Here is a 10,801-nt window from a genome sequence, read left to right as displayed (position 1 = left end):
TTTTGGTATAGTGACTGTGTAGTCCTTCCACCTTCTTTTGATGCTTCCTGGATATTTCAAGATTTTGCCCATAACATCTTTCCATATTGCAACTCAAGGCTTGAATTTGTTCTTCAGTTCTCTGAGTTTGAGAAATGATGAGCAAGCTCTTCCCTTTTCATTTTCTGACTCCAGCTCTTTGACAATTTTATTACATTGCTCTCTCAAAGTTGTCCTTTGAAATCTTCAACTCTTTTACTTTGTTGTTTCTTCTTCGTTTTGGTTTCTCAATGTTCTCATGCAACTTTCAGCATTTCTTCTGACATCCACATTGGTATTCTTCCTCTGTCTTTGTTACGAACTGCTTTTTTTCATGGATGATATCCTTGATGTCATTCCCCCCAGCTCATCTGGTCTTTTATCATTAATGTTCAGTGCCTCAAATTTGTTCTTGAAATGGTTTTTAAATTCAGGTGAGATAGACTCAAGGTTGTATTTTGGTTCTTGCAGATTTAATTTTCTAGTTTCAACTTGAACTTGCACATGGGTACTTGATAGTCTGTTCCACAATCAGCCTGGTTTTCACAGCTGATAATGAGCTTCTCCAATGATTCTTCCTACAGATATATTCAATCTGATTTCTATGTAGTCCATTAGGTGAGGACCATGCATATATTTGTTGTGTTTTTTATAAGAGAATGAATGTTGTTGTTAGGTGCCACTGAGTACAATCCATAGGGACCCTGTGAACAAGAGATCTGAACCTTGTTTACAATAATTGATTGTACAAAATTCTATCTTCAGCCTGATTTCTGTCACAAGTCTGTATTTTCGGACTGTTCCCTCTTCCTTGTTCCTAACTTTTGCATTCCAGTCACCAGTTATTCTCAATTAATCTTGATCGTATGTTTGATTGACTTTAGACTGCAAAAGTTGGTAAAAACCTTCAATTTGGCTTTAGTTTTTAGTGCTTATATATTTGAAAGATAGTTGTATTAACAGGTTCTTCCTTGTATGTGTATGGATACTATCCTATTATTACTCACAACATTGTACTACAGGATGGATTTAGAAATGGTCTTTTTTCACTCTGAATGCAATTCTTTTTTTCTTTAATTGTTCATTCCCGATGTAAGAGATCATTTGATTATCTGATCCAAAGTGGCCGATGCCAATCCATTTCAGCTTCCTAATGACTAGTACGCCAATCTTGATGTGTCCTATTTCATTTTTTACAATGTCCAACATCCCTACATTCATACTGCAAAAATTCCATGTCCCAATTATCAGTAGATGTTCTCAAACGTTCCTCTTCATTTTTCAGTGTTGTAATTTGGTATCGCCACTTTAGTACAGCATGAGACACACAAGTACATACATAAAAGTTGTTGTTATGTGCCATCAAGTCACCTGCGACTCACAGCGACCCTATGTACAACAACCCTAAACCCTGCTTTATCCTGTGCTAATCTTACTGTCTCTGATACACCTATCCCCATTATCCTAGTCACTCAATCAATCTACCTCATTGAGGGTCTTCCTCTCTTGCACTGTCCCTCCACCCTATAAAGCATGACATCCCTCTCCAGGACAAAATGTATTTGTTCTCCTAGCAGTCCATGGTCTATTTAATATTCTTCTCCAGCACCACAGCTCAAAGACATCAATTCTCCTACCATCCCTAGTCATTGTTCAGCTTTATGATGCATAGCAAGTGATTGCAAAGATGATGGCCTGTATCAGGCACACTTTAGTCTGCAGATTGACACTGTTGCTCTTCAATACTTTGGAGAGGACTCTGACAGCAGATTTTCCCAATACAATTCATCTTTTTTCTTTAAATTTTTAATTTTATTATTTTTTTGTGCATTGTACTGTCAAATCAGATCTGACTGGTACAGGAGGAGATTGTCCCTCCTTCTCCAGCAGAGCATCTGGTGCAATTCATCTTTTAATTTCCTGGTTATGGTTCCAAGAGTCTTGATTGTAGAACCAAGCAAACTGAAGCTGTTTACAATCTCAATCTCTTCACCATCTACCATGATGTTGTCAATCGGCCCAGTGGTGAGAATCTTTTTTTCTTTATATTGAGCTTCAATACATATATCAGGCTGCAATCCTTGACCTTCTGCAGCAAGCACTTCAGGTCCTCCTCAGTTTTAGCAAGCAGGGTTGTGTCATCTGCACTAAAAGAAGATGGAAAGAGTATACAGTCATTGACCAAAAGGAATTGGCAAACAGAAGAATTTCATGAAACAACATATGAGCAAGAGCCTGTGGTGATAAAGAAGTTCAAGCTGCTTTGAAAGAATTGGCAAAAAAACAAGGCTCCAGGAATTGATGGCATACCAATCGACATAAGATGCTGCCCTGGATGTGCTCACCAAGTTGTACCAAGAAATCTGGAGGACAACCACCTAGCCAACCAACTGGAAGAGATCTATTTTTGTTCCCATTCCAAAGAAAAGTGATCTGACAGAGTGCAGAAATTATCGAACAATATCATCAATATCACATGCAAGCTACATTCTGCTGAAGATTATCCAAAAATGACTGGAACAGTACATCAACAGAGAACTGCCTTTAAGTGCAGGCTGGATTGAGAAGAGGCCATGGCACTGGGGATATTATAGCTAATGTCAGATGGATCTTAGCTGAAAGCACAGAGTACTAGAGGAATGTCTATTTGAGTTTCATTGACTATACAAAGGCATCTGACTGGGTGATCACAATAAACTGTGTCTGACTCTGAGAAGAATGGGAAACCCAGAACACTTGACTGTGCTTATGCGAAACCTATACTTGGACCAGGAGGCAGTCGTCAGAACAGAGCAAGAAAACACTGCATGGTCCAAAATTGGAAAGGGTGTGCGTCAAGGATGTGTCCTATCTCTGTATCTTTTCAATTTATATGCAGAACAGATTATCCAGGAAGATGGGCTCTCTAGGAGGAAATGTGGCATCAGGATTGGAGGAAGACTCAACAATCTGCATGTTGCAGATGACACAATCTTGTACACATAATAGCAGATGATAAACAAGCAAACATATACATATCTATACTATGAAGAATAGCAACATGTAAGCCACTCCTTCAAGGCAAGAAACTGAGATAAGTGATTATACCTCTAAAAGCAAATTATACAAACAAGCAAACATACAGATATGGTGCAGACAGCAGAGGCTCCCACATCAGGTATCAAGGAAAGGTCCAGAAGGCGCAGAGGATCTCCAGAACTTGGGCAGCAGATGTCTTGGTCTCCCTGGTCAATGTGGGCTGAGAGGCAAGGCCTAGAGTCACAGTCATGGCACTTAACAACATGAACTGCCAAAAGAAGAAATCAATCTATCTTAGAGGAAATGCAACCAGGATGCTCCCTAGAATCAAGGATGATGAAACTTCACCTCACATACTTAGACCATGTTGTCAGGTAGAGTCAGTTCTTGGAAAAAGACATCATACTGGGAAAGGTGGAGAGATGGAAAATCAGTGAAAGAAAAGATCCTCAAGGAGAAGGACAGACACAGTGACTACAACAATGGTTTTGATATTATGATAATGGTGCAGGATAAAGCAAGAAATATCTGTTGTTCACAAGTTGCAAATGGACTTGACAGCATCTAACAACAGTATAACAGCATATATGAAGCCACAGTATAAGTATGTGGAGATTAAAAAAAAAAAGCTAAAATTTAGAAAGGAAAATGCACATATACAAGTCCCCAGAATCTGTTTTTAAAAGGTGGAGAGTAGACGGGTTAAGCTATTTCTATAAACACTCTTCCTCCACTTACTGGTGCATCACCAAATTTATTACTCTGATAAAGGGGGACAATTAGAAGACATTTACCAATTTGAAGGGGGTAAGGGGAAAGGCTGTGCCTGGAAATATTCCCTTTTAAATAGTGGTCATTTTGAGTTAAATTGCTTTTCCCCAGCCAGGCCTCTGTGTGAGATAGGAAGGAGGTGCTCTGAGGGGGTGAGCACCCTGTGATGAAGAAAAACAAAAGAAAATCACAACTCATTGCCATGGAACCTGAAATCACTCACAGCTAATCCTGAAGCCGGTTTTCAAAGGTCATAAATCATATCTTGCCCCAGGAGCAGCTGGTGGATTCAAACGGGCACAGAACAGCCTCTTTTGGGTTAGCAGCCCTGCTCTCTATGCACTATGCCTCCAGTGTTTGTAGGAAGTTGGGAGTTGTGGAGCCTGGGATCCAAGCGAAGAAACAAGGCTTTCCTTGGGTCACTGAGGGAAGGAGAGGCCTCTTCAGATTGAGAGAATTCAGGACTCTCCCCTAAAGGGCTCTGGGGGATACTCTGAGCCTGGGCAACTGAGGAGTAGAAATCTTCTCAAAATAAATATAGGTTTAGGTTGTGGATTTTACTTAGGCCAGGAGTCCAGGTTAAGGGACAAGAGCCCAAAACCCATTGCCCTAGGGTCAGAAATGAGTCATAGCTGATCCTCCACTGGGTTTTTTAGAGGCTATAAATCACATAGGCAGCTTTGGTGGCCTAGTGATAAGCTGTGTTGCAATCTTGAAGGTTATGTGCTGTCAAGCCACCTGTGACTCAGCAACCTTATGTACAACAGCTCTAAACTCTGCTGTATCCTGTGCCAATCTGTCTCTGACACACCTACTCCCATGAGCCCAGTCATTCAATTCAATCCATCTCATCAAGGGTCTTCCTCTCTTGCACTGCCCCTCTCCAAGGACTGGTCCCTCCTTGCAACAAGTCCAAAGTATGTCAGATGAAGCTTCAGAATCTTTGCCTCCAAGGAGCAGCATGGTTCCACTCACTCTAGGACAAACCTGTTTGTTCTCCTACCAGTCCATGGTATTTCAATACTCTTCTCCAGCACCACAGCTCAAAGACATCAATTCTCCTTCTATCATCCCTAGTTATTGTCCAGCTTTCTGAGACATAGCAAGTAATTGCAAAGACTGGATCAGGTAGCCTGGATCAGGTGCACCTTAGTCTCCAGACTGACATCGTTGCTCTTCAGTTTTGGAGAGGTCTCTGACAGTACCCAATGCTATTCGTCTTTTAATTTCCTAGCTGATGGTACCAAGAGTGTTGATTGTAGAGCCAAGCAAACTAAAGCTGTTAACAATTTCAATCTCTTCACCATCTTTTATGATGTTGCCAATCGGCCCAGTGGTGAGAATCTTTGTTTTCTTGATGTTGAGCTTCAGCCCACACTGAAGGCTGCAGTTCTTTTCAATCTAATCTCAAAGGTACGCAGTTCAAAACCACCAGCTGCTTGACCGGAGAAAAATGAGTAATCTCTTTCTGGACTCGCTGGAGGGTCAGCTATGGGTTGGTTCTGACATTAATGGTACAAAACAACATTATCACATGGTAGGAGATGGGCCATCTTTCTCCAACTGGTGGATTCGAACCGCCTGAAAGACGCCACCTTTAAATGAGCAGCACCAATTCCCTATGGGAATTGAATTAGACCATCAGAGCTCCAAGGGTCGAGAGCTGGGTTCAAAAGGGATCGCCTGAGGGAAGGCTGGACTCCCCGGAACCTGGCTTCGAGGGCCACCCCACCGCCCCGCTCTCCGCGCCCTGGGCCGCACCTGAACAGCACAGGGGCCTGCGTCGGCCGCGGCCGCTGGAAGCAGGTCTGCGGATGAGCCCCAAAGCAGACCTCATGGCGGTTGTTCTGCGAATCGCGCTGTAAGAGCGCAGACTGGGGGATGCTGCCAGAACCGGAAGGCGCCTGGGGAGTGGTCGCTGGAGACGAAGGCGAGCTCAGGTCCCACGTGACTGAGGGTCTAACTGACTGTCCTTGTGAATTTTCCACTCTCGTAGAAAAGTCCGGGGTGGTGGCCACGTTTCCGTGGTCATCCATAGGAATGTTCTGAGACGGAGAGCAGACACTGAGCGAGCAAACACGAGGGCGGACGCAGCGTGAGTCACCGCATTATAGCCGTGTTTTCAGCCCTGCGCGTTGCCCGGGTAACACGCAGCGGAAGAAGAGGGCGGGGAGCGCGCGTGCGCAGACCGGGCGGAAGCGGATGCGGTAGGATTGTCCGTCGGTGGCCGTCGTCGCGCCGCCTGGCGCATTGCTGTTTAGACGAGCTCGCTTGGATGGCGTGAACTGGGGCTCCCCGAGCCTACTCCTTCCATCTCTGGGATGGTCCTCATCCTTCGTTTTCGCCCCACAAGTAGCCAGGTGACCCGGCGGGGCACCTCCTCTGTCGCAGGAACCAGCCGAGGCGGGGATTTCTCTGAGGCCACCCCGATTCCTTTTAGCAGCGAGCGTCTATTGCCATGGAAACTGGAGAGCTTGACAGCCCGGAATTGGGACTTCAGTGTCGGCTCTCTTCCTGAACGAACCGATCCGCGGGAGTGGGACCTCCAACAGGCCCAGAGAGGTAAGGACGTCAGTGTCCCCAGCGGGCGGCGAGTGCTTGTCGCCTGCAGCCTAGATCACACTTGGTCAAAGGGAGCCCCATTCTCCAGCCTCCGCCAGTGAGTGGACGCCCCTGGAAATGGCTCCGGTTCCACGTTTATGACCAGTATAGAACGCCCGCCACGTCTTCAACTTTTCCTCCTAGTGATGAGGTCAGAAAGACCCGCTTCGGGCCTTGGACAAGGCCCTGTCTCCTCCCACTCATGTTCACCTTATTTACATTTTAAAAAATGAAGCTATTCATTTTACCCTAGGAACCCGCTGGGGGTAGTTTACTTTGAAAATGGAACCAGAAGAAGGAAGTTAAGGCTATAAAGAGGTGAGACGAATGTTACGGGATTACTATTTCTCCACCTCCTTCCCCTGCTGCTAAACATTCTTCGGGTCAGACCGCCTTTGCCAAGCCCTAACCCCAGCCTGGAATAATGATCCGGTTCCTCACCACTGCCACAGTGTCCTGCGTTGTAACTCTCCCAGCAGCAGCAAAGAGCATGTTGGAGCATGCACCCCAGGCTATTCTAACTCTTAGCAACACTTTAGAGTATAACTCTCTTGTGGGTTTTTTCACCTCATTGTGGTGGAATCGAACTGAATCATAGCAGACCCTCCAGCGGGCTTTCAAAAGGTAGTGAATCGCTCAGGAGGAGATTGCCCATCTTTCTCCTGCAGACCTCTGAGCTCAAGCCACCAATCTTTCCATGAGCATCAGAGCACTTAGCCAAAGCGGAGCCCTTTCCAGGGTTCTGATAGATAGAGAGTCATCATTGCAAGAGGGCTTACTCTGTAGTGCACCCTGTGTAACACTCTGCCTGTTTTGATGATTGAAGTTGTGAAACCCACCCCGATTATCTCCTTTAACCCTTACAACATCCTTATGCAGTAGGCAGTGTTAACCGTGCTTTCCAGCTCTGCCAGATCTGTAGTTGTGGGAAATTGTGTGGGAAGAATGCTCATGACTTGACCCCTGAAATCTCATAGCTACTAAACCCATTGCTGTAAAGTTAATTTGCACTCATAACTTTTCTCCTGCTGAGCCCCTAGTGGATTCGAACCATTGACATTTCAGTTAGCAGTGCAACACACGATGCCATCAGAGCGTCTTTACAGGGCCTGGTAAATATATCTTTAGTAGAATGAAATTAAGGACTCTCTGGATAGTACAAGCCATTAAGTGCTCAACAATTAGCTGAAAGATTGGGAGTTCAAACCCACCTAAGAAGACAGGCTTAGCGATCTGCTTTTAAGAGGTCTTTCAGAGCTTTGAAAACTCTGTGGAGCATTTCTGTTTTGCACACTCAGAGTCACAGAGAGTTGGCATTGACAGGACTGCAACTCATGATGACAAAGCTAGACTGTGGCTTTCTAGTCATTGTAACCCTCAACCACGAGAGTTTCAGCTCAGCAATCTCCTATTAATGTGATGAACACCCTCCTCTCTTCTGCGACTCTCGGGGATCCCTCAGCCCACTTCTTTGTCGATTTTCTGATGAGGAGCCAGAAATCCCTTAATTCTCAGTCTTCTGACCAAGTGCTTGGGTGCATTTCCCCCCTTGGTAGCTCAGTCTGTCGGAAGTTGTGTCACTAACACAAAGGCCACCCCTCTCTGGTAGGTTGGGTCCATCAGGTGCTCCTCGAGAGAAAGATGAGCAGTGTCCTCCTATACTATTTACAGCCTCTGAAAACCTGCCTGTGGGACAGCTATGAGTCAGTTGCAACTTGACAACCATATTTTTTTTTAAAAAAATTATCTTTGAACATACACTGGGCTGATTCTTCTGTGGTGCTTCTGACACTCCCATCTTCATACAGCATGTTTCACGTGGACATGTGCTGTCTCTTCAAAGAGATGGCTCTTACAGGGCCAGAGAGCTGGTACCTTGGAGTCCCATTAGAGACTGAGGAGGGAGACTGTGCTTGGGGTTCCCCTTTAGAGAGGATTCTGAAGGGAATAGAGATGGAGACTCTGTGAGCAATACAGAGTTAGACCAGGGCCCAGCTTCAGGACACAAGCCAGCCTGCCAAACTCAAAAGAGGAGGAGGCCTGGGAGGTCTAGGGTGCCAGGCTGGGGCATGCCTCTGGTCCTGAAGGGCAGTGTGCCTGAGACTATTTAAGGAGTGTGCAGCCAATGAGTCCTGATCCTCACCTAGAGGTGCCCCGTAAATAGAGCTTTAATAGCATGAACGTAAGGATCTCTGGATGGTACAAGCTGTTAAGTGTTCAACAATTAGCTGAAAGATTGACAGTTTGAACACACCTGAGAAGACAGGCTTATAGATCTGCTTTTAAGGAGGGTCTCAGTCAGTCTGAGAAGGGGCAGGCTAGCTGTATTTCTCATGAAATCCCTAGGATAGTCTGCAGCAAGTTGTTAGAGGACCAGCCACTAGGAATCCAGCTGTAAGTCTAGAATCCTGGGGTTGACCTGCTGATCTGCCGGGCTCCAGCCTGCTAAGCCTTCCCTTCCTCTCTGCAGCCTCACAGAAAGATGCAGCCCTTCTTCCCCACCAACGACTGACCCACCACCTGGATGACAGCACCTACCTGTGCCTTCCCAGTCCAGCTCAAGGTGCCCTCGGTCAGCGGCCTCTCCCGGGTCACCAGCAGCTTGTACATCAGCAGTGCTATGGCCGCCAACAATAGGCACATGCTGTCCAGCCACCAGATCACCACAGTCATCAACGTCTCGGTGGAAGTGACAAATACCCGCTATGAGGACATCCAGTACATGCAAGTGCCTGTGGCTGACACCCCCATCTCACGCCTCTGCGACTTCTTTGACCCCATCGCTGACCATATCCACAGCGTGGAGATGAAGCAGGGCCGCACGCTGCTACACTGTGTGGCGGGCGTGAGCCGCTCAGCCACCCTCTGCCTGGCCTACCTCATGAAGTACCATGCCATGTCCCTGCTGGATGCCCACTTGTGGACCAAGTCCTGCCGGCCCATCATCCGGCCCAACAATGGCTTCTGGGAGCAGCTCATCCACTATGAGTTCCAGCTCTTTGGCAAGAATACTGTGCACATGGTCATCTCCCCAATGGGCTTGATCCCTGACCTCTATGAGAAGGAGGTCAGGTTGATGATTCCATTGTGAGCCAGCCCCGCCAGGCCCAGCCCCAGGGTCAGAACCACAGACCTGCCATTGATCCCTCATCAGGATTTGAACTTGAGCTTAACTTTGGTTGCTACAGAAAACCCAGATAGTGCCTTTTCTAAGGGCAGGGAATAAAAAGGAAGGTCATTGCGGTGTTGAACCATGCAACCCACATCTTTTAGGATTAAACTAAATGCAAAATGGTAAAAAAAAAAATAAGTTTTCTGCTCTATAAGTGGCCAGTCTCGTTGCCGGGACCTGGTCATAGTTCCTGGGAGCTGGTGGTAGGTGGTACCCAGCTCAGATGGATCTGCAGGTGGCACCCGACAGTTGTGGCAAAATCTGGAATCCTACAGCCCTCCTCCAACCCAGGAAGGAGTCTTCTAGAAGACCACTTGATTCTTTCCTGCTCAAGGCCTTAAACCTCACAGCATCACCCACAGTGCTCACGGGAAGCACCAGCCTATTGAATAAGTGGCCTCCAAGTGGTGCTTCTGGAACCCTCTAGGTCTCAAACCACTCAGCTTCCTTTCAACCCTAATGGCCCAGCTCTGGTTTTTTTTTTTTTTTTTTTTTTGGGGGGGGGGGTCGGGCAGGGTGTGTGTACCGTCAAATCAGATCTGACTGGTATAGGAGGAGCTTGTTCCTCCTTCTTCAGCAGAGCATCTGGTGGATTAGAACTGTGCACCTCTAGGATTGCAGTGCTCCTTCTTGCCACTAGGCCATCAGAGCTCGCCTGGTTTTCTTGATTGGACTTATTCATGAGATCATTTTGGAAGAGAGCATGCACTATCTCCACTGTTAAACATTTTTCAAATTTGTGAGTATTGTTCTAAATGTCAAAATCTGAACATGCCCTTTACAACCCCTTTCCAGCCTTTAGTCCTCTTCTCTAGGACATGTGCTAAGAGGGCAGGTCTGATGTCAAGCCTTTAAAAGGGTTTAACTCAGAGCTTCAGGCCAAGCCCATCTCTGTCACCTCCTGTATGTGACTGGCTGAGGATGACACAGTTCCTTAGCACAGGGCCTGGCACCTGATGTTGTGCTTCATTTGAATTCCAGCTCTTATTATTCATGCCACCTTTTGACCTCACTGCTTGGAAATCAACACACTCATTCCTCATAACAGTATTCCCCCATCTGTGTGCAACCTTTTATGTTTACCAAGTGGTCTAAATGGCCTATAGCCCTTGCAGACCCAAGATTTCAAGGTCCTTCTTTTCCCCACTCCCGCTGGAGTCCCCATTGTGTTTAAAGGGAGCTCTGGTAGGAGGATGGAGGGACAGCACAGGAGAGGAAGAC

The 10,801-nt window shown here is 46.3% G+C and overlaps 2 protein-coding genes across 2 annotated transcripts in view; one reads left to right on the top strand and one right to left on the bottom strand.

Moving 5' to 3' along the window:
- Positions 1 to 6,058, bottom strand: part of LOC102862598 (uncharacterized protein C5orf52-like) — a 24,612-nt gene extending 18,554 nt beyond the window's left edge. The window contains exons 1-2 of the mRNA XM_006894883.1: positions 5,942 to 6,058; positions 5,569 to 5,852 (exon numbers count right to left, since the gene is read on the bottom strand). Coding sequence (XP_006894945.1) covers positions 5,569 to 5,852; positions 5,942 to 6,058 — 401 coding nt within the window. The remainder of the gene's footprint in view (positions 1 to 5,568; positions 5,853 to 5,941) is intronic.
- A 2,874-nt stretch (positions 6,059 to 8,932) lies between these two features.
- Positions 8,933 to 9,499, top strand: DUSP18 (dual specificity phosphatase 18). Its single transcript, XM_006894793.1, has one exon. It carries the CDS (start codon positions 8,933 to 8,935, stop codon positions 9,497 to 9,499), a length of 567 nt encoding a protein of 188 aa, XP_006894855.1.
- The last annotated feature ends 1,302 nt before the right edge of the window (positions 9,500 to 10,801 follow it).

Source organism: Elephantulus edwardii, unplaced genomic scaffold (genome assembly GCF_000299155.1).
Source record: "Elephantulus edwardii isolate Elephantulus edwardi_28Jun2011 unplaced genomic scaffold, EleEdw1.0 scaffold00151, whole genome shotgun sequence".
In the NCBI taxonomy this organism is placed as follows: domain Eukaryota; kingdom Metazoa; phylum Chordata; class Mammalia; order Macroscelidea; family Macroscelididae; genus Elephantulus; species Elephantulus edwardii.
Note: the sequence above shows the minus strand (reverse complement) of the source record. Positions and strands in the feature narration are given on the sequence as shown.

What these genes read in the sequence shown, in the direction of transcription:
- DUSP18 (XM_006894793.1), top strand. Translation starts at nt 8,933, where the DNA reads ATGACAGCACCTACCTGTGCCTTCCCAGTCCAGCTCAAGGTGCCCTCG.